At 40.7% G+C, this 23,837-nt stretch overlaps 1 protein-coding gene and 1 pseudogene across 2 annotated transcripts; one reads left to right on the forward strand and one right to left on the reverse strand.

The window, feature by feature from the left end:
• Nucleotides 1-352: 352 nt before the first annotated feature.
• Nucleotides 353-19,578, forward strand: TGS1 (trimethylguanosine synthase 1). Of its 2 annotated transcripts, none has more exons than XM_061598984.1 (13): nucleotides 353-629; nucleotides 1,520-1,584; nucleotides 3,795-3,961; nucleotides 4,425-5,262; nucleotides 7,506-7,629; nucleotides 9,008-9,094; nucleotides 9,962-10,136; nucleotides 11,543-11,885; nucleotides 13,071-13,235; nucleotides 13,453-13,596; nucleotides 14,221-14,437; nucleotides 15,411-15,489; nucleotides 19,299-19,578. In XM_061598984.1, exons 1-13 carry the CDS (start codon nucleotides 493-495, stop codon nucleotides 19,413-19,415), a joined length of 2,658 nt encoding a protein of 885 aa, XP_061454968.1. In that variant the 5' UTR covers nucleotides 353-492; the 3' UTR covers nucleotides 19,416-19,578. The 2 variants fall into 2 exon arrangements, with proteins under 2 accessions (XP_061454968.1, XP_061454974.1); XM_061598990.1 differs by having other exon boundaries at nucleotides 3,795-3,958.
• Nucleotides 1,939-2,057, reverse strand: LOC133375752 (5S ribosomal RNA; annotated as a pseudogene).
• Nucleotides 19,579-23,837: the final 4,259 nt, after the last annotated feature.

Consider the following 23,837-nt stretch of genomic DNA (forward strand, 5'->3'; position numbering starts at 1 on the left):
ACCTATGACCCAGCTGAGGAAAGCCTGAGCACACAAGTGTGTTTTTAATAGTCTGTGGGTGTCTCCTGTATAGAGGGGGCGGGGGAGAGCGTCCCAAAGAGCGACTGTCCTGTAAAGAAGGTTGCAAATACGGAAGAAAGAGTAAGGAAGAAACGGCCTCGAAAGTGTCCAACAAGCGAACACAACAGGAATGAAACCACAGCAATGATAACTCTATTATTGTAACTCATGTCCGAAGCTAAGAGCCACAGAGGGAGAAGGGGCTTCCTCTTGGCCTCATCAAAGCATCTCAGTTTGCATCGGGGGTAGAAAACTGCACGCGATTAGCCCCGTTCCCTTCCGGACTCTAAGCGGTGTAACACTTGCAAAGATACACTTCCGCCGGAAAGTTCCATACCCGGGACGGTCTCTGCCATGCTTTTCCTCCCGTGTCGCTTGGAGTGGTAGCTTTTAGCTCCTGTGTTGGTCAGTTCGGTGGACAGAACCATCGACATGCTGCGCGAAGCGCCGCGGACCCTGGTGGTGGCCGAGCTCATGCTTATGCTGCGGGGGAAAGAGGAGCTGGAGGAAAGCGGGGGCAATGGCAACAACAACGATATTCTGTGTTTGTGCACCCGGGCCTTCGTAGAGTGAGTCGGGGTGGGCATCGGTGGGGAAGCGATATGAGTGGCTTGCCTTCGCGTCTCACTTGCGTAGTTGCTGGGGAAGTGTGCCACGGAGTGCCCTTTTAAATTCCTGTGGCTTCTGTGTAGTAAATGATGGTGGTGATGAATATGGGTTGGATCCAAACTAAGGTACTTAAACTTAGGCCCTATGGAAATAGATGGGACAAATTAGTCATGACTTCAGTTAAGTCCCATTTATTCCAGTGGGGCCTAAGTTCAACCAATTTTGTCTGGATCACCGAACGAGATTCAGGTGTTTGGGAGGTTCTGTCATGCTTTTCTTACTTCGTTAAGGCTTTAAAAAGATGAGAATGGCATTCTTTTTCCAACCTGGTAAAGGGAAAGCTGTTGTATGCAGGGCTTCATTCTGGGCCGCCTCTGAATATGGGTTATTGACTGCTTCATCTACAAGAATCTATAGTGGTGCTTCATCATGCTAGAATGTCTGCATTAGCAGTACTGTCACTGTTTTGGGTATTGCCTCTGTTAATTGCATCATTTTTGCTGTCTGTACTTTTCTGCATTTCGTTTCTCTCTGCCATCACTGTTTACAGCCCCCCCCCCCGAAACACACTCCATACCATGTGCTTATATATCTATAATGCAGGACATTTCACGCATTTGATGAAGACTAGCCAAAATAAAACTTAATTAATAATACATTTGATAGTCTTTAAGGTGCCACAAGATTCTTTGTTCTAGTCACATGGTTACTAGTTCAAGGAAGACCAAAAACTTAAAGCGTGTTGTGTGAGGGAGGCATTTTTGGTCCATATTTCATTTGTTTCCTAGTATTTTACTTTCATATTTCATGGATAGCCTTAATAATGGCATATGTTTGTATTTTTCCTCAGGGATCGAAAACTGTACAAACTAGGCTTAAAGGGGTTTTATGTCAAAGATGAGGATGACAGTATAGGTAAGATATGTCTGAAAATGTTAAATTCAAATTGTGTGTTGTGTGAAATGAGCCGTATGGTAGAGAAACTTGACTTAACACATTGTAATTGTATACCTGTTAATTTATCAACACAACACTCAAATACAAACGTCAAATACAGATTTTGCAAAATCCTTATAGGAAAACAGAATAAAATGTAGGTGAAGGCTTGCAGAAAAGCAAAAAACAAGCAACACCCCGTTTAATATTGTTGTTGTTATATGCTTTCAAGTTGATTATGATTTATGGTGACCCTATAAATCTTTCTGGATATATTTATAGGGTTTTCATGGTAAGAGGTATTCAGAGGTGGTTTACAGTTACCTTCCTCTAAACCTACGGCACCTGGTAATCCCAGGCAGTCTCCCATACAAGTACTAACCAGGCCTGACCCTGCTTAGCTTCCGAGATCAGATGAGAGCAGGTTTGTTCAGGGTAGTATGGCCATAGGCCTGTTGAATATAGACCAAGTTAAAACAGTAGTTGTGCTTGAGAAAAATGTTATTATTTCAAAACGCATATGAAGTCTACATGAGATTCAGCAAGATAGGGTGTCATTGATGAGAACCAATTTAGTACATTTAGGCTGTGTACCTATGGTATACTCATTTACTTGAGAGCAAGCACCATTGAACTTATTTCTGAGTGAACATGCACAAGATTCCACTGTTAATATTACAGATGAATACAGTATAGTAAACATGGATTCAGATTGTTGCTAAGCAGTTCTGCCCAAGCCATCCAATATCTCGCAGCCTGAATTCTCCCTCAGTGTCTTTTATTTACAATATTTCTATTTAAAAATGATTATACCCCACCTTTCAGCAGAAATACTTTCAGAGTGATTCACATTAGAAGGTTGCTTGCAATAGTACCTAAAAATCAGAATTAAATTCCAGAACTCTCACCTCAAATCCCTCACTGACAAAACAGTAGTAGACTGACCAAATGCCACAAACCTTAGCTTTAAGAAGCTTTACAAAATGGGCTTTCATTTGCCTCTGAGAAAAAGGCAAGAGAAACTGCAATTCTGAGCTCCTGGGAGAGGGAATTCCCTCTAAGAAAAATAATTACTGATAGATCAGACCCAAAGCCCAAATACAGGATGCTCCTTTCTCACGTGTTCCATGTACCAAAGCCAACAGGACTGCTAGGGGAATCTTACTTCAGCACTGGTGATGGGACAGAATAGCAGCTTAGAGAGAACGGGATAGGCTGTGTAGTATACACACAGCTGTTTTCCCCCCAACTCACTGCTGTTCTCCCCCCACCCACCACTCACTGCCTAATAGTAGTGCATGCAAGCAGTACCCCTTTCCTGCTAACCCCCTGAAATTGGTATACAGAGCACACTACTTCTGAATTTTATTTAGTTTTCTTGACTGATTCCGTAAATTCTTGTTTTAGTTAGTTAACTGTACAACTCATACTTCACCCTTCAGTGAAAATACTATAAGGGAAGCATTACAATCGCTAAAAAACAACAACAATAAAACAAAAAATAGTAACAAGATCAAAAAAGCAGAAGCAGAATAAAACACAGCAGCAACAACAAGAGCAGACTAAAAACAATTGTGCTGATATTGTAAAAAAGCATGGGAGAATAAGAAAGTCTGGTGCCAAAAGGACATGAGACTAGGTGTCAGTGAACCTCTCTTAGGGAGATCACTTCACAAATAGGTCCTGGGGCATGGACTAAGGAAACATGCTATGGCTGCCTGTTACTTCATATAGTTTTACATTAAATAGAAAATCATATTTTGGGGCTTGTTTTGCATCTGGGTTCTTACGTAGATAGTTTTTGTGCCTTTAGTATCTAATTCATGACTTTGTGAGATCCCCTAGTTGTTTCTTCCCTTGTGTTTAGTAACATTTGGGAGAGACTTGGACTAATGAAATTAATCTAAGCACAGAATCAATCACTGAAAACACAGTTGTATCAGTTATTCTATAACTGCTATGTTCAACACAGCATTTTTCTCAAAATTCAGTAAACATCTGACACAATTCTCTTTAAAAGAAGTTAATCATTTTTGCTTAGGAACTTCGTAGTCTTTGTTGAAATGACTGCTGTAGAATGTTTGCTGGGGAAAATAATTTGGTATTGTGCTTTTTCTGCATTAGAAAACCACAATTGACTGAGGTAGGAATGAAAATCTGACTTCGTAACTTTATCTTGTTGTTAACAGGGGAAGATCCAGAAACTGAGGATGACAAAAAAGAAGAGAAACATAATTCCTTTGGGACTGATGCTTCTGGACTGGAAGACATTGAACTAGATTCAGAAACTGAACTCATGAAGCGCATGGGCTTACCCATTCAATTTGGCAGCGTGGCAACCCATAAAACATTGGTGGTAAAACCCAAGTTATTTTCCGTTTTTCTATTACTCTGTGCTCTTTTAAATTATTGAAATGGAAAGTAAATTGAGTACTTTGCATTAACAAACTAATACTATGGATCCTCCATAGAATGCATTTTTTTTTGTCCCAGCTCTAAAATTAGTGCCAAAGTTAAATGAGGGAAGGGAACAGGGAAAATAGTCTCTTAAGAAGTGTGGCAGAAGAAAAATTGGGTCGGAAATAACAAGTTGGAGAACAAATGCATTCTTGGCTGTTAACCTAAGAGTGTGCCAAATAAGACGACAGAGTTGAAGATTATGAGGTAGGCATGGTATTTGTGATCATCTGGTTGAGACCCAACTATATAATGAGAATTTGTGAAATGAATGAGCCAGGCCACCATATTGAAATGGAAATTTGCAAGTATATTTACACAAATTTGCAAGTATATTTATTCTCTTTCATGCTGAATTTCAGGTATACGAGAGTATTGGCAAGAAAAGTAACAAAGTTCTGGAGGAGAAGAAGAAGAAGAAGAAAATGCTAGAAAAAGATATCCTGATAGTAATGCAACAGACTTTGGAAGAGGATCATGATGATGATGACTTCTCTCTTTCTGATGATCCTTCCTTAATGAAAAAGGAAGCTGAGAATGACAAGCGCTGTGAAAATGGAGACACTTTATTTGATAATTTTCTTATTAAAGAAGAATGGGAGAAATATTGGGGTGAGTTTGGTGAAGGACTTCTGTGGCAAAGTTGGCAAGAGAAAAATAAGGATGTAAATTTTGAACTTTTGTCTATTACTGAACCATGGAATAATCCTGAAGTGAAGGAAAAGTGGGAGCAGCACTATAGTGAACTATACTGGTATTACTGGGAACAGTTTCATTATTGGGCAAGTCAAGGTTGGACTGTTGACACTGCACATAACAGTGGCCTAGAGACTAATGCAAGTAAGCTGGAAACAAATCAGCCAACAGAAATACAGAACACTCAAGCAGATGCTGAGTGTGGAGAAATGGTGGGCTCCAACTTACATCTCCCTCTCAGTGCCAGCTGCAAAGAAAATCCTTTTTCAAAGGATGTTCACTGTAATAATGACATTCTTACTGAAATCAGTAAAATAAATCTGAACTCAAGAGAAACTGAGCAGAGCAAATTGGAAGATGTGGTTGATGGTAATGATCATCGAGGAGTAAGCTTAACAAACATTGAAAGACATTGTCCTTGTGATTCTTCTCGGACTGCGAAATGTGATGAGAGAACAAGAAAAAGTAATACTTCCTCTGAAAATGGATGTTCAGACAAGCCAGGTTGGTAGTCCAAAATTCCATTTTCTCTTCCCCAAAATGCATAAGACCCTGTGTTGCCAAAGCTAGGGAAAATATTCCATTGCGGTCACCCCATCCTTGGCACAGTGAACTTCTCAGCTGAGTGGTACATTGCAGCCTTTACAATTTTGGATATGTTTTTTCTCTTCCTTTGCAAGCCTCTTTCCCACCCCCCAAATCCTGCAACTCACATTCTCAACTCAAGAGGTACTAGAGGCTTTCTGTCTCTAGAGCTGAGCACTTACCTTACAAGCATCCCAGGCTGCTTTTGGGGCACAGGTATGAAAAGATCTTTTGCTCCCGATGCTCTCAGTATAAGGATTATTGTCGGCTACATTTCTTCACTCGAAGCCATAAGAGAGTACAGATGTTTTATTTATTAGCAATTATTTCTGCAACCTGGGGTTCTGTCTATCAACATTTTATTTTATTTTTTGCTATTTTTATAGCCTCGGAGGTTGGATCTGAAATTTGTACTTTAATGGGGGGGGGGTTAAGACCTGGGGTTAATGAGTAACTTCTCCAGAAAGAAATGCTGCTATTTTATTTACTTATTTTAAATTGCTTACAAAGTGACACTTAGCCTCATCACTGTTTTGACCTTAGGTTAGCAAAGGTTATTTAGTACCCAGTTGTCCCTGTTTTAAAATATTAATCTAATTGGGTAATTGGTTCAATTCTGCAAGAGGTACAGAGGATGACCTTTAACCTGTGAAGCAGTGAAAGAGCGAAGTGTTTGTGTTAGCTCTCTCCATATGCATTTCTCATTCTGAAAGGAACCTATCACTCAATCTTCACTCAGAACAAAACACAGCCTTACTTCTCTGAAACACCCTTTATCCCCTACCTACATTAAAAGTTCTGTTCACAGAAATATCTCAAGGGTGTGTATTCCAAGGACACAAGATCTGAATGTTTTTGGGGCTCTGATGTTTTAAATTTAATGCTGGCAGCTAGGACTGGACAGTGGGAGTGGGAATTGCCATGGAGTTACCAGTTCATTCTACTGGACAACAGAATTATTTGGAAGGAGGCTCCCAAATAATGGCTTACTGGTGATTTTGCACTTGAAATGCCTAGAATGGGCAGAAAAATGGCAAATGCAATTCAATATAAACAAGTGTAAAATTATGCATATTGGAGCAAAAAATCTTAATTTCACATATACGCTCATGGGGTCTGAACTGGCGGTAACTGACCAGGAGAGAGACCTCGGGGCCGTAGTGGACAGCAAGATGAAAATGTCGACCCAGTGTGCGGCAGCTGTGAAAAAGGCAAATTCCATGCTAGGGATGATTAGGAGAGGTATTGAAAATAAAACAGCCAATATCATAATGCCGTTGTATAAATCTATGGTGCGGCCGCATTTGGAATACTGTGTACAGTTCTGGTCACCTCATCTCAAAAAGGATATTATAGAGTTAGAAAAGGTTCAGAAGAGGGCAACCAGAATGATCAAGGGGATGGAGACTCCCTTATGAGGAAAGGTTGCAGCATTTGGGGCTTTTTAGTTTAGAGAAAAGGTGGGTCAGAGGAGACATGATAGAAGTGTATAAAATTATGCATGGCATTGAGAAAGTGGATAGAGAAAGGTTTTTCTCCCTCTCTCATAATACTAGAACTCGTGGACATTCAAAGAAGCTGAATGTTGGAAGATCCTGCAGGCTTTTCTTATGTTCTTAGAACTGGGATGTAATCAATCAAAGGCTTTCAGATTTATGATATATCTCTTTGTCTTACCAAATGAATAACAAACAAATTTGTCCCAACTCCAGATAGATTAACACAGTTGCGTTCCTGGAAAATTATGCCCCAAAACATTTCCTTAGTGAAAGAAATGTTCATTAGAAAATGTGAAAACAGAAAATGTTTTGTGACTTCCCAGATGGAGAAGAAATGACTAGTTGAAGATTGCTGTTTTATTGTATTTATTTTATTGTATTGTATCTTACTGCTTTTTGCATTGTTGTTGGTATTTTGTATTGTCAACTTGAACACCCATTTGATGGAAAGGTGGGATACAAGTTTATCAAACAAATACATAAAATTCATTAAGATGGGGATGAGGAACCTGTGGCCTTCCAGATTTGAGGGATTCCAACTTCCATCATCCCCAACCATTGGCCATGCTGACAGGGGCTGATGGAGTCTAAAAACCTGGTAGGCCACAAGTCCCCCACCAGTGCATTATGGGAATGCTTTTTTTTAACCCTTTTTCATTTTAGTTTCCCAGGAGTCATCTAGAGCATGTTCAGATGTCACAGGAGGTGGAGGATCACACAGTAACAGTGGTGATGATGATGATGATGAGCAGCCACCTGAACGCAAACATGTGAAATTAAAGAGGAGGCAAGTTATATCATTCTGTGTCCTTACTAATCCTTACTAGGTGCAATAACACTGCCTAACTTACAAAATGTTGCTGCTTTCATGTTATTATTTGGCTGGTCTATGACCGAAATAAATTCATTCATTCATTCATGTTATTACATTGAGTAATTTGGATGTTCTGTAGAATGGGAGGTTATTCTATTGGCCTATTTTTATTGAAAAATGGCTTACTTACTATAGTATAGATTCACTAATAGGCAAAAAAACGTGCAGTTTAAGAACCACCTATACCCAATAGATATTTCTACCAAACTTTAAAAAGCAGGGAAATTGGGCAGCTACAGCGAATGCACCAGGGGAGCAGGAGACCTGACCTCCTTTCTGAGATATTGGACTGCCCTACAAATTTGTCAAAATGCAAACACCATTTGGGTTAGTCTTTCACAGTCCAATCCACTTCCTGTGTAGCTTGGAAGAATTTGGTAAGATGCAATTTTTAATTAATTTCAACAACTTATGAGAAAAAAGTCCAAAAGGGGTGTTTCCCCCCCTCTTTTTACACTTTGAACTCTGGATTCTGTTTTGTGTATCGCTGTGAAAATTGAGAGGGTTGTTAAGCAAGCTTTTCTTCGTTCAGGACTATAAGTTTTGTCAGGTTTTGTTTTGAAATGAGCTTATGGGAAGCATCAGAATGGCATGGGGGTATTTTCAATTTAACATTGCGGAATGTGAAAAATCCATGCTAGCTATAGTATACAGCCACATTCCTGGCTGTATAATCAGGGGTTTCTAACATTTTTCTGTCAGTTGCATGCAAGTGATAGATGGCACCAAAGCCAGCTTAGGCAAGGGCTCTCCTTTCCCCCCCCCTCTCTCTCTCTTTCCCCCCATTGTCCCCTCTTATTTCCTTCCCAGCAGGCTGCTGATAGAGAGACAGATTGCTCTTGCCAGAGTTCTGAATTTATCGCTTGCACAGAGCTTTTGCAATTAGGCCAAGGGGCACATGTAGCCAAGGTTCTCTCTCCAACCCCTGGTAGAGACATTCTGGCTGTTTCAAGAGTAATTGAGCAAAAATGTCATTTTGTCAGTTTCACTTGAAGATCTGAAGTTTGCATTTGGATCAATGTTAGGCAAAAATAACACTTCAAGTAATGTTGAGAAGATGTTTTTGTTTTTTCAACCCTGGATGAGAAAATTTCTGACACTGTAAATAAGCTATAAAAAGTTATTCTTTGAATTTCATGGACACTTGTTTCTTATATTTAGCTGCTTTATCATTATTAAAAATAGATTTACCCTCAATTTGGAAAGTGAAACAGACAATGCAGAGTTATCCTTAACTATTTTTTCTCAACTTGCTATGAGCTGTAAGACGAATATTGTTGTTCCTTTCTAGTCATGAACTGGATGCTGAAGAACACCCTCAGGCTGATCCAGAAAAAATTTGCTGCCTTCTGGGGCTCAAGCACGGCAGAGGACAAAAGTGAGAACTGTGCTAATTGGGGTGGTGAACTGGATCTGGCCAGTAGGCTTCATCATGATCTCCTCTGCCCTTTGTGGGCCACGTTTGACACATGGGCAAGGTTGTCCACCTGTCATTCACTTGATCTCACAATGACATCAGGTGACTTATGACCCACATGAATTTTGCAGATCACATTGCAAACCATAAGACCCTCTTGAAAAGTCCATTTCAAAGCACTCTGCACTCTCAAAGGACTGTGAAAGTAGCTTGGCAAAAGCCAACAATCAGCTAGTTGTGGATCTTTTGGTGTACTTTGAAAGGGACTTAGCAAGACTTGACTGTCAGCTCTTATCTCCTTTGCAGCACTTTGCATAGAGGTTTGCAAGCATAACTGATCAGCAGTGTCTGCAAGCCCCCTTTTGGCTGAACCAGGTTTTTTACCTGCCGTACACCTGATGTCATATACAAGATGAGGTGTAGGGCAGGTGGACATGGTTTCGCAGAAATGGCCTGGTGAGCCAAATTAGGAGTCCTGGTGAGCCAGAGAGTTCTTAACCCTTATTTAAACACTTGTCTGATTCAGCACAGAACATAGTATACATTAATACAAAATATAGTAAGTCCTTTTGGTAAGCTGCAAATGTTTCAAAGTATATATAAAAGTAAATTGCTTCAACTACATTATCTTGTAGCCCTATTTATGTGGCAATTTTGACATGTTTTAAAGGAGGCCTTCAAGTTTAGAAGACATAGTTAATAAATATACCGTGAAGCTGAAGAAGTCTCCCACCCACCCATCAGGAAAAGCCAGCTTGCCCAGTGTGTGCCATATACCCACCCTCCCCAGTGAAAAGTACTTTCTAACTTTCATTCTGTTTTCTCCAGATACAGAGAAATTCCTGACTTCAGTGAAAGAAGAGTGACTAATTTCAATAAAAATATGACATTTAAATCAAAGTTCTTGGACATGCGCAGAACAATCAAGACCAAAAACAAACATACTTTTTTTACAGAAGAGTTTGAAACAGTGGTGATCAAGAAGAGTAATACTTTGATTAAGGTCAGTATTGCTCGGATATGGTAAATTAATAGCCTAGATATTTTAAGTGTATGGCTAATTGGTTTTAACATCTTAATAGTTTAATTCTGTTTTAATGCTGATTTTTATATGTTTATAAGTTTTATATGTTTATATGTTCTTAATGATATGTTCTTACTTTTATCTGGAAGCCGCCTTGAGTTCCAGTTTGGAAAAAGGGCGGGGTATAAATAAAAATGATGATGATGATGATGAAGATAGATAGATAGATAGATAGATAGATAGATAGATAGATAGATGATAGATAGATAGATAGATGATAGATAGATAGATAGATGATAGATATGATAGATAGATAGATAGATGATAGATAGATAGATAGATAGATAGATGATAGATAGATAGATAGATAGATAGATAGATAGATAGATAGATAGATAGATAGATAGATAGATAGATAGAAACATCATACAAAGTATGCTCTCTCTTTAATTATTTCTTAGTTGGATACAGTATAGTATATTTTCTAATGTTTTAATTCCACTATACAGAGAACATATAATTGATTATACATTTTCTGGCATACTGTTTTCCCAATTAGCCCTGGGGAGTTTGAACTTAGGACTGTAAGGTTGAAATCTGTGTGTCTGCTGACTCTTAAAATAGTGCAGAATTGTGTTTGACAATGCTCTTAGTCACTAGTGAGAGAGAGAAGGTGGCCAGAATTCTGTGTGCCTTGCTCTATACTAAATGATTTAAACGATGAAATTCATATTTATCTAGTAAGGATTCAGGATTATCTAGTCAGTGTTCAGGAAGGATGCAGTAGTAAAGTCCTCATGGATTGTACTATCTGGGAGTATGCATGGGGCACATGCAGGACAAATGTCCCAATCCCTGCATATGGGCACCTAAGACACATCCCTGATATATGAGCTTTCCAGATGTCGAGGTATTCTGATGTGGTAGTGTGTCATGCGAGGACTGCTCTGCATTCCCATCCTAATATTTAAATTGGTTTGCAGATGTGCAGTGAAAAACTGCAACAACTGTACCCAAGGACTCGTTTATACAGACAAAAAAAAGGTTGCTTCTTCCTACATGGCATTGCCTTCTCACATCAAGGTTGATTTTAGTCATAACGTCAAACTATGAGGAGGAAGGACCTAACCATAATTTTTAACAACTTGGACAATGCAGGAAGCAATTAGCAGACTCAGGAAGTGAAGGAAGAACCTTGCATTAGGGAGGGCTGGTTAGCCTGTGGGGTGCTCCTGACTGCCAAAATACAGTTTTCATTGACAGGGTTCTTCTAATTTCTTTCTTACTTACTTAACATTGCCGATATAGTGATAATGTCCCATAAGTGTTTCGTTACATTTCCATATGTGTTTAAATTGTGGTTTTGTGATATATGGTCTTTCTAGGTGGAAGACTTCTTGAAACAAGTGAGTGAACCTGTGGAAGAGGTGTCTGAAGACCAAGTTCACCACACTTCTTCCAGTAGTGATTCGGAGGAACGGGAAGAAGCTGCTGGCTCACAAAATAATCTGAATTTCCAAAACTGTGACCTGCTATTTCCCAGTCCAGATTCTTGTAAACTTGGGGGAAGCAGCTCTGAGGAGAAAGGCAAAGAAAATCTGGTAGCAGCAACAAGTGACTGTAATTCTCAGGAGCCTAAGGAAGAGGCAGAAAGAGGAAACACATGTCATTTGGGAAGAAAGCTAGTTCCAATTGACATTCCAGACTACCTGCAAGTGGAAATGGAAGGTGTGAGATAATTTTGAGTAAAAGCTTTTAAAATAAGAGAGTAAATATCCCCCAAATATACTTGCCTTCCAAAAATAAAAATACCTTCTTTTTTAAAAAGAGGGATTGGTTGGCGATGGACAGAACACTCCTTTACCAGCTCCTCTTTTGAATAAAAATCGAGCTAGTAAAACTTCTTCTGCAGGATACAAATGCAACAGGCTGGTGTGGAAGGCATGGAAAGTTCCCTGCCTCTTCTAGTTTACTTGGTTTCTGTGCTGAGCCTGCAAAAAGAGAGCACCTAGGAAGGGGATGGGAAGCTACAAACCTATCATTGTTATAAGCTTCTAGATCCAACGAAGAGTTGTTTTTTCAGGAGCAGGAGCATTAAAACAGTGTCATTCTCTAGCAATGTTATAGGACAGTGGTTCTCAAACTTTTTCCCCCCCGTGGACCACTTGAAAATTGCTGAGGGTCTTGGTGGACCATTTAAATTATTCTACTGCCTGTTGTGGCCATTGTAATGCACTGTGCTGTGTGGTTTTGGTTGTATTGTTATTGCTTCTTTATTTTATTGCAATTTTATTACTCCGTAGAATTCAAACTGTAATACAGTACAATGCAGTGTAAGAAATAAAAGAAGCAATAAAAATACAATTAAAAATCATTATGGCTATTTAATGTGATGGATGTGCCACTTCCCATCCTCAACCAGAAATCCTTCAACCATGCTGTGACCACCTTCAGGAAGCTCATGGACCACAGTTTGGGAACCCCTGTTACAGGAAAAAAACAACTTAGCTGGTAGATGGAGTTTTGTATTGCTTTTGTTGGGTAGATGTCTGCGTTCTCTTAAATTTCTGAAGTCTCTTTGGAAGAAAAATGTTTGGCTTTTTTCATACTAATTTTTGCTTACGTGTCTGTGTGTTTTTATGTTTCTTTCACAATCCTGACCCTTTTTTGTTATGACAGTTTTTCCAGTGAATAAATTTCTAATGAATTTCGCATTTGATTACTACAGCAGATGCAGCAGTATGAGAGATCACTGTGGCTTTTGTGTTTCCCTGTTCCAATATCATCAATTGCAAAGAACACTTCCCTAGTTTCTAATGGATTTTTTAAACCGTACATTATATTTTGCATGCTGTTGATTTTTCTCCACTTAAAGAAACAAGCTAATTGTGCAGTGTGGCTTTCTTGATGCAGGTGAAATAAAGGCTACGAAAAAGAAGAAGAAGATGCAGAAGAAGAAAAACCGGAGTATGCTGTCCCTTCCTCCTGAAATAGTTGGTGATTCTGAGCTGGTTAAATATTGGGCACAGCGGTATAGACTGTTTTCTCGATTTGATGAAGGGATTAAGTTAGACAGAGGTAAATTCATAGTGATAACTCAGAGCTGAGCATATGAATTGAAAACTATTGATATGCAAGTTCTATGATAAATCATTCACACCTTTAAACTGCCAATTGATGCTACATTCCCCAAGTGCTGAATATGCATGTATGACCTATACTTCCATTGATTTTTTTAATGCTCAGACTCGTCCTTTTTAAGTTCAGAAATATGACTACTACTTTCTTCTGTCAGAGGGATGGTTTTCTGTCACGCCTGAGAAGATTGCAGAGCACATTGCAGACCGTGTAAGTCAGTCCTTCAACTGTGACATAATAGTGGATGCATTCTGTGGCGTGGGGGGAAATACTATTCAGTTTGCCTTGGCAGCAAAAAAAGGTAAATGCTTCTATCAGCTTCTTTTCTCTTCTCTGTGTGCATTAATAATGGTAGATATGATGTAGATAATGTAAAAAATTGATTGCTCTAGTTAAAGCTAAAGATGCTTATTGTGGGCTGGATCCTGTCTTTGCTCCACCAGCAGCAACATCCTTTGAACAAAGTTTCGCTTAGAGGACCTTCCCACTTTCAGAGAACAAGGAGGGGATTGACTCTTGCCAATCCCTACCCCAATCCCCAGTGCCACCTTCCACACTGTCATATGGAAACACACACACACCAGGACAGTGTGAGAAGTGGCACTGGGGGTTGTGTGTGGGGGATTAGCAAAAGTGCCCCCCTCTTCCCACCAGCAGGATCAAACTCCTTCCACAGAGTCTTTTTCCCATGGTGGTCTGGATCCAAACCTGTGTTTAAGTTGCTTAAATAATCAAACCTTCCTCAGCTTAGTTTTGAGTTGTAGAATATACACCAGCCAAATAACTATACAAATACAGAGGAAAGCTAGGCAATTGGTTGCTGGTCTGGAGCAAGTACTAATTTTCACTGCTTGTGTGGTTTTGAACATTCATGGTTGTTCTGATTTCTGTAACTCCTTTAAAAACATTTTGTTCATTCTTTCAGTAATTGCGATTGATATTGACCCTGGGAAGATCAGTCTTGCTTGCAGTAATGCAGAAGTGTATGGAGTGGCAGACCAAATAGAGTTCATATGTGGAGATTTTATGAAGCTAGCATCCAGTTTAAAAGCAGATGTTGTGTTTCTGAGCCCTCCGTGGGGTGGGCCTGAATATGCTACTGCAGAAATCTTTGACGTCCAAACGATGATTTCTCCGGATGGATATCCTTTTTCAAGTCACTTTTTGTACAAGACTAAAGCAAATACTTTTTTTTTTCTTATAGGGTGAAACACTGTATTATGTTCCCTGCTGTATATCGTTCTAGAGTATAGGGTCCTTCTCTCTTAATTTGGAATTGCATGATGCCCAGATGACCTGAAAAGTGTAGTCTTGGTTTCTAGCTGTCATTATTACAGAAAAAAGTTTAAATTATGGGTTGTGCATTTTTGCAAGACTCAGGTAATCAAATGGGATATTGGGTAGGAATTCCAGCGGTCAGGATTTCCTTACTCCCTATGTATTGATTGATTGGTGACGTCCTCTTCATAGCAGCTGATCACAAAGTTGCAGACTGACTCTTGTAAATGAAATGTTCTTTTTTCTGTCAGGAGAGATTTGGCTACTGTGACTTAAGAGATATGAGCAGTAAGGTCATGAATAGGCTGCCAGGCAACTTGATTTTCTTTGCACCCCACTATATATAATATCTGCAGATTTTTTCAGAGTTGAATTTATGTCCAAAATTAGTCCTAATGCAGATGTTGCATTTATAATGCTGACAACAAAATTTGCATACTTGAAGCAGTTTTGTTTGAGTTGGCATAAAGACTTAGGTAATTGGGAGTTTTTGTAGTTTTTTTGAATGATTTTTTGAATGAAGTTACTATTTGGAAATAAATAAATTAATACAGCAAGAACAGGGCTGACCTCTGCAACACTTCTCTGTGATGTATTAATGTTTTATTTTTGTTCTTATAATTGCAAGTAGTTTTTTTTTTAAATAGAACATTCAAAAACTATCCCCATCCTGCACTCTGAAGTGTTGCTTCTGTAGACTAGGGCCCTAATCAGAATACCACTCATGGTACTCAGTTTACACCTGTGGAAGAATGTGTTATATTATGGGGATTGTCTTATTAAAAGAAACCTTCCATTGAAACAGTATTTGGTTTTTCTTCCTTAACACATCTCTACATTTGAAATTTTCAAGCTGTCGCAAAAGATTACCAACAACATTGTATATTTTCTTCCTCGTAATGCTGACATAGATCAGGTAAGTTGTAATTTACAGATGCTCTGCCACCCTAGTCAGAGGCAGTATGCTTCTGAAAACCAGTTGCCGGTAGCCACAGGAGGGGAGAGTTCTCTTGCACTCAGGTCCTGTTTGTGGGCTTTCCATGGGCATCTAGTTGGCCACTGAGAACAGGATGCTGGACTAGATGGTCACTGGCCTGATCCAGCAGACTCTTCTTATGTTCTTAGTTAACTCAAGAGACAAGCTGTGAATTAGGAACTCTGTTGTTCAGATTTCAGCTCTGCCCAGTGTCCTTAGGCAAACCTCTGTCTCTCAGCCTCTTTCCTTCCCATCTCCATATGCAATATGGGGATAATACAACTAACCTAACTCGCAAGGTTCTTGTAAGGAGTACTGAGAGAGTATATAGAATATGTAAAAGCTGAGTATCATTAAGCTTTTTCCCTGAGAACACAGATGTTCTAGAGGGGAAAAGCTTAATAATAATAGTAATAATGTTAAACCACAAAGTTTTTCTTCTACCTCTAGAGGGAGCAGTCATACCTAAAAGATACAGAATAAGAAAATTAACTATGTTGTGCTTTTAATCTAAGCATAGAATGGACTGTTTGGTGTAAGACTGTTGTGTGTTAGACATCACTGTGTTTGCTCATGGTGGAGACAATAGTACCTTGCACTAAAAAATGTACTATTTAAATGACAATTTATACACACATGCACACACACCCTGGAAAGGGACAGGCTTCTAATCAACGTTTGCTCATGTGTGTGCTTGCAAAGTACAAACCCAGACCACAATTCCCAGTGTGCTCCTTATTCCTGAAAAGCCACCACCTCTGGTTTTGATCTTTTTAGAAGTTTAACGTTACGCTTGTGATCAAATTCACTGTCTCTGCCTCAGTAGCAGTTCCAAGTTCATAAATACGTAGAGAAAAACAGATACATATTCCGTCAGGATCTTGAGTCCTTTTCCAAGTTTCCATACAATTTAGTGAAGCCTAATACATTGTAGCTTCCAAAGTTATTACCTAAAGGTTCCATAAAATGTTACTTTTACCATTTTTTGGCTGTATCACATTAGTACCACAAATAATACATCTAGATCTTGCCCTACACTTGCTGCAAAGCACTTGCATCTTATAGCAGGAGTAACTTGACTCACATGGAGGCGGAAGTATGCACAGTCCTCCACTTTCTCCCCTAAAAGCTAGGGCTCTGATGGGACGAAGGGGGCTTCAGGCCATCCCACCCTGGATTGAACTAAGGACCACCCTTCCTGCCTTGGAGCCAGTCCCAAATAAGTTTGGAGTGTGGGGCTAATCTTTAATTAGGGTTCAAATAACCTCATTAAACATACAGCCAGGAGGGTGGAAAGAGATATTGTGTCTCTTCTCCTGTTACCCCTCCCCCCCCCAAGAGTGGGCGTCAATTCTGCTAGGTGATGTTTCTCAAGTGGCTTTCCTACACTTGTAGCCACTTGTGATGGAGCAACCACACTCTGCAGGATTGGTGCCTCTGCTTAACAGCTGTTGAGCAAAGCAGTGATCCCATGGGGAGGATACTTGGGCACAAAGGAGAGCCACAGTGCTGGGCTTGCCTTTTCCATGGAAGACTCAGCAGGTAGGTCTCAACCTTTTCATGGGTTTTCCTGCCTGATGCCTGCCTTTTCTTCCTGACTGATACCCCGTCCCTGACAGCCCTGGATTGCTCTGGGCTATCCAGTCCAACCAGTAGCATGCCTGTACCTGTCTCAGCCCGACACACCAAAGTCCCAAAAACCTCTGAACAGGCGTCAGTTGGGCCTCAATCAAATCTGGTGCATGTTACCCAAGGGGCAGCTAGTTCATCCTTGCAATACTAAACTGTAGCATAATTCCTCATTTGGTTTGGTTTTTTTTGCTGCTGCTTGTTTCTAAATAGGGATTTTTTGGCATACAGAATAAGAGACCACTTTTTTTAGGAGAGGGACTGTTTTAATATTACTTTCACAGGCAAGGATTCAGTCTCAAAGAAATGACTAATCTACTACTTCCTCTTTACAGTAAGCTTGTTTTTTTTTTTAATAACTTAAGGGGAGAGGAAGTTCAGGGTGTTTAAACCAGTGTTTTGCAGTTGAAATCTCAAGGAATACTGAAATAAAACAATGAAGGTTGATATTCAACAGCTAGGAATTCATACCTATTTTCACATCAGCAGTATTTCTGAATGCATAGTGATATTTAACTAAGTTGTGCTCAGAGTAGACCCACTGAAATCAGTGAATTGATTTCAGTGGGTCTACTCTTGAGTATGACTTAGTTGGGTATTGGCATAAAATATAATTGCTTTTCAAACATCTGAGTGAGTGAAGCGATGTTTCGGGCTAACACTTGGATATACTTAATATGGTGAACTCTCACACAGCAAACAATTAATGTATGCTGTAGCTATGGAAAATAGTACCTGCCATAAGTCAGGTCTCTTACTGATGTATGCTTCAGAAGGCTAGCGGTCCCAGAGATGTTCTCTGCCTCTGAGAATTAACAACTAGGGTTGCAATGCTTTAATTTAATCTATTCTCATTTGGATGATCAGAAATATTTTTACCCTCGTCCCCTTGGGATGATTTATCCTGAAATGGCTTCTCACCTGGAGCCACTATAAAATCTACTTCACCACCTTTTTGCTGTTAGGGAAGGGCCGTAGCTCAATGGTAAAGCATCTGCTCTGCATGCGGAAGGTCCCAGGTTCAGCCCCCGGCATCTCCAGGCAGTGCTGGGAGACAACTTTTTCTCTGAAATCCTGAAGAGCTGCTGCCAGTCAGTATAGACAGTACAGATGGGCCAATAGTCTGACTTGATATCAGACAACTTCCTAAGTCCCAGTGGTCCGGTTCCATTCTAGTTATCTCTTTTGACACCTTTCCCAGCCCTTTCTCTTCCACAGATCTTTTGTTCTCTTTAAATGACTTGTTGCCAAGTTCTGTTCACTCTCCTTTTAACTGACCTGGAACATTGACGCCACCATCCCTCAGAGATGACCTGTTCCAGACTGGATGCTCCTCAGCTGTGGTCAGCTTTCTCCTCAAAAAGTCTCTTTAAAAACTGTACTGTAACTTTCTTGATGTTAGGTGCCAGCAGGCTGGTTCTATTGCTGCTCAAGTAGAGCACATCTCTCTTGTATAGACTCTGCTCATCCTAAAATGTTCCCAAACTTAATCTGAACCATCCCCTAAGTTATCTCTCGGCACCTCATCATTGCAGGCTCTTTTGACCCAACCTAGCACTGATAGCATAAGAGAGCTGGACCAGGGGGAAAGCAATCAGGCGCCTCTTGTGATCTAAACATTAGCATGTGTAGCATGACTGTTCTATATATGCACAAAGAAGACATGTTAATAGATAAGTGTGGCTGCCTGTCATGCCTAGTACTTTATCTGGGCTGTTCTAAATTTCAAGATAATCTAAAATTGGACTATGGATGTAGTTGTCAGTGGAGATCTTTGGTTAATAAATGTCTAAATAAATATGCCCTATAAAACTACATTACAGATGGAGAGCATGGCAAGAATAAATACACTCTGTCAGCCAAGCATAAGATGTTCCTATAGTTACTTTAGCATGCTGTTTGCCACTTCAGTTGTCACTGTCTCTTGGATATACTTAACATTGTGGACTCTCCTTTGTTAGATTTTTTTTGGCAGAGGCTGGATCAGAGATGCTGTGGTAGTGAGTTTTCTGGCAGGGATTGGGCTAGATGACCCTTCCAACTCAATGACTCTATTACCATCTAGATGTCACATTTTGAGTTGTTTTGACTGTTCCTTTCTTTTCTTTTTTGCTTTTTAGGTTGCTTCCTTAGCAGGGCCAGGAGGGAAAGTTGAAGTAGAACAAAATTTTCTGAACAACAGATTGAAGACCATAACTGCTTATTTTGGTGATCTAATTAGACAAGATGCATCCTGACTTATTTGTGTGAGTGAACCTGCTTGTCAATGCAAAATGGATCATCCCAGTATTTTGAAGAATAATCCCTCGATCATTTATATATTTCTACAATCAATGACTCTAAAGTATTCTTATTTTTTGTTGTTTGAGGGGAAATGGTTTAGAATGCCTGTTGCAGATGCCAATAAAATAATTTACAATAAGTTTGAAGGAGTTTTTTGTTATCAAAGTGAAGCTAGAAAAGGATTAAAAATTAGACTTCAATCTACACTCATAGAGCAATGAGTCCATATTTCCAAACATAGTTAGATCAGCCTCTACATTTATCTGTCCCAATTATAGTACACCTTAAGCTCTAGATTTGATTATAAAACATATATTGGTAAGTTTTGGTAGAGTGAAATTGGTGAAAATCAGATTAGAATAGGGCTGAGAGGTAAAATGAAAAGTGCGAGGAAAGGACCTGGAAGGGAGGCAATATCTAGAAAAGTTGTGTTTTAAAGGGCAAGTCAGGTTAGTATGAAAATGGAAAAACAGATGAACATGAAAACTGACAGACTGGAAATTATTGGTTGATAGGGAAGGAATGAAAGCAGAGAAGATAATTGGAACAACACAATAGGCCTGTCCGCACAAAAGGGTCTTCCAGAGATACGTGAAAGTCAAAAGTGAGGGTGCTGATGAATCTCTGCTGGGAGAGTATTCCATAGCATGGGACTGGCGACACTAAATGCCCTATTTCAAGGTGAAGCCAGTTGGCTTCTGAAACATAGGGAACAGCTAACAGTGCTCCTCCAGAGTATTTCCAAGAGTGAGCTGTGATTTCAAGGCATCAGGTGATCCTTACACTGTCCTAGACCCAGGTTGTTCAGAGCTTTGTATATTACACAGCCAGGAGAGCGGCTGTAAAATACAGCAAACGTGGATTTTTTGCATTCCACAATGTTAAATTGAAAACTCCCCCCATGCCATTTTGATGCTTCCCATAAGCTCATTTCAAAACAAAACCTGACAAAACTTATAGTCCTGAACTCAGAAACACTTGCTTAACAACCCTCTAAATTTTCATGGCGATACACAAAACGGTCAGAGAGAATCCAGAGTTCAAAGTGTAAAAAGGGGGGGGGAACACCCCTTTGGGACTTTTTTCTCATAATTTGTTGAAATTAATTAAAAATCAGCTGTGTTCACAGAGTACCTGTAATCCTGTTACTAACCTTGCCCCATAATCTGACCTTCATCTTCTGCAGTTTAAAAGTTAGAAAACAAATTCTAGCTGGTTTTTAATTTAAGAAATTTAACATTGAACTCAAATGATAAGCCTGGGCAAGCTGAGTAAGAACCAACAGTCATTGTTCTAAAAGCCAGATTCACAGCTGCTGGGCTTGCCTAACTAGGGGGCCATACCCACACCAGACCATTATTTCACTGGAGACAGTCATGGCTTCCCCCAAAGAATCCTGGGAAGTGTAGTGTTTGAAGGATTCTGAGAGGAGACTCCTATTCCAGAGCTCCAGGGGCCAGAGTGGTTTAACAGTCAGCCGCTCTGATTGTAGCTCTGTGAAGGGAACAGGGCATCTCCTAACAACTCTCAGCATCCTTCACTAACTACACTTCCCGGGATTCTTTGGGAGAAACCATGACTGTCTAAAGTGAAATAAAGGTCTGGTTTGGATGTGGCCAATGACAACTTTCATTTAAATTTGAGTGGGAGACTATATGTGCCTGCTGTAGAATAAAAAGGTGGGGGAAACGCTGAAAAACAGTGATACTGTTCACAATACTTCCCTTCTGACCACCCACTCAATCTCCTCCCCCTTCCTCCCTGCCCCTCCCCCAGGTCAGTTTCACCTATCCTAAGCAAGGTTGTACAGGAGTAAATCCCAGTGAACTCGATAAGCATGCAAATGGTCAAACCTGCTGTTCCCTCCTCCCTCCCATCACCTCCCTTTTGCCCCTTTCCTCCCCCTTTCTTTGCCCTTTGCCCCTTCCTTCCAATCTCCTTCCCCCTTCTCTTTCTACTCCCCTCCCCACTCCCTCCTTCCCTCTCCTGTCCCTTCCCCCTCCTCTCCCATGGTCAGTTTTACCTATTCTAACCATGATTGCATGGGAGTAAATCCCATTGAACTCAATAAGCATGCAAATTATCAGACCTGCCTTTCCCCTCCTCTGCCCACTCCAAGTTATGGATCAGCATGATCTTAGTGGCAAATTGACCTGGCATTTAACAGCATCTCCACCAGACTGACTGTCATGGCCCCATCAGAGGACTCCTCAGATGAGGACGACTCTGGAGTAACAGCAGCAGACCCAGGAGCAGCAGACCCAGAAGGAGACACGGAGGAGCCTCCTGAGAATCCAGCTCCTCCCCCTCAGCTGCAGAGCACCCCAGATACAGCAGAGGCCCTGCAGCCAGACACAGACAGTGAACAGGATACTCCCCCCTCACCTGCAGAACGTAGACAGCAGAAGTTCAGGCAGAAGAGAGGCAGGCCTGTCTCCTTAAGGCCCAAATGCTGAGGGCTCACACCTGCTGTCAACCCTGCTCTTTATAAGGCACACCTTGGCTGCAGCTTGTTGCTGACTGCAACGTCAGGCGTGGCTCGTGTATACCTAGTTTCCCTGCAGCATCTCTTGGACTGACCCCTTGGCAATTGATCCCGGACCTCTACTGACCTCGCTTCTGGACTTGTGACTTGGCAAGTAAGCTTCAGGCAGGCCTGGCCCTTATCAGGTTCCCTCCTCGTTGGCCTGGCAGATTTACAACCAGTCTGCCGGCTAAGGACTTCCCTTCCCTGCTAACGACCCAGGAATTTCCAACCCCCACTGCTGACTCAGTGCAGAGCTGACACTGACACCCAGGGATACCAAGGGTAGGGTGGAGCTTGGTGAGGGACACAGCATGCAAGCCCCAGTATTACCCCCTTTTATGCTCCTTCCCAGGCCATGCCTGCTCCTCCCCTCAATCACTGGGATAGGATGGCCTGCTGTGGACCCCTCAAGATTTATTTCCCTCAGGCATATTCCTCCTACCATCTACACACTGAAGAATAATCAGGATCTCAGCAAAATACATCATCCACACAGCCAGTTCACATTAAAAGGACACATAACAATTCATACCTTTCAAATGAACATCATGTAAGTGCCTTTCTCAGGCATTCTACTCCATCTCCATGCTACCCTGGGCTGCTGCTGGAAGGGAAGGATAAAAATTTAATAAATAAATAAATAATATCTCACCTAGACTATTGAAAACATGCACCCCTGCCTTACACCCAACAGGTGTTGCTTATTCCAAGGTCCCAATAGTCTTTCACACTTGGGTAACCTAAGGAATGCACTTAATCCTATGTATGGTCAAACAACTCACATACATATTTCCACTTTCCCAATCCCATACAACAATACAATACTGTCAGTATTACAGCAGACAAGGAGGGGAAAGGTAGCACCCTCACCCTCAGTGATGACTCCTAAGGGACAAACCTCTTTGGTCTTGCCCTTTCATGTTATATGTTGTCCTAGCAGCAGTGACACTTTAGGCTATCAATGGCTACTAGCCACAATATCTATGTTCTACCTGCGAAAAATCCCTTGGAATGCTACAATTTGGGGTGTGTGTGACCAAACTGATCAGTACGAGATGCTCTCTATCCAGAGTACTCAGTACAAGCTAATGGAGAAAGTGGAGGTGGAATCCAAACTTAGCCAACATTAAACAGCACATGAAAAAACCCATAAAGTGTTGTTTGCTAATAAATCAACAATATTGGTGGTTATGATTATCATTCCTAATAGAAACCTCGGATGGTAATCGCTGCCAGTATTGTAGCCAAAGCAGGGCCACTGAGAAACAAGAGATATGTGTCAACATGCTCAGGGGAATCATGGTTTACAGAAGTACAACACATCTAAGGGAGCAAAAACAAGCTCCCAAAATAAATCAGTGACAATGGTGCACGCTCAATAGCCATGCAAAGTGGAATGACAGTTAGAAATGGAAAGTGGAAGGGAGGAAAAGAGGAGAAATAAAAGCAGAATACTTGGAGAGAATGACTGGTTAGATCCCTGAACAACAGCACTCCTTGTAGGAGGGAGGACATTCTGCAAAATTTTTGTTGCGATCCCAGTTACTGTATTGGCCAGAATGAGCCAACTGATTTTCATATGCTGCCTTCATTTAATTCAGGGCAGATCTATGAAAGCTGCATATACAGTATGCTCTCTTCTAGCCTAAGAGCCAGCAGGACTAAGGTTAGAAACAGAACTGTGTGCGCTGCTCTTGTAGCACAGCTCTCTGTGCACAACACTATAGTGGCTGCTCCTGCAGCTCTATCTCTGTGGCAGTGAGGGCACCCCTGGTCACTTGGAGAGAATTCTTACAAGTTAGCAGTCGGAGTGCTAAATTGCTCAGCTGCACTAGATGATGATTTGTAG

The sequence above is a fragment of the Rhineura floridana genome, chromosome 1 (genome assembly GCF_030035675.1).
Source record: "Rhineura floridana isolate rRhiFlo1 chromosome 1, rRhiFlo1.hap2, whole genome shotgun sequence".
NCBI classification, from domain to species: Eukaryota; Metazoa; Chordata; class Lepidosauria; order Squamata; family Rhineuridae; genus Rhineura; species Rhineura floridana.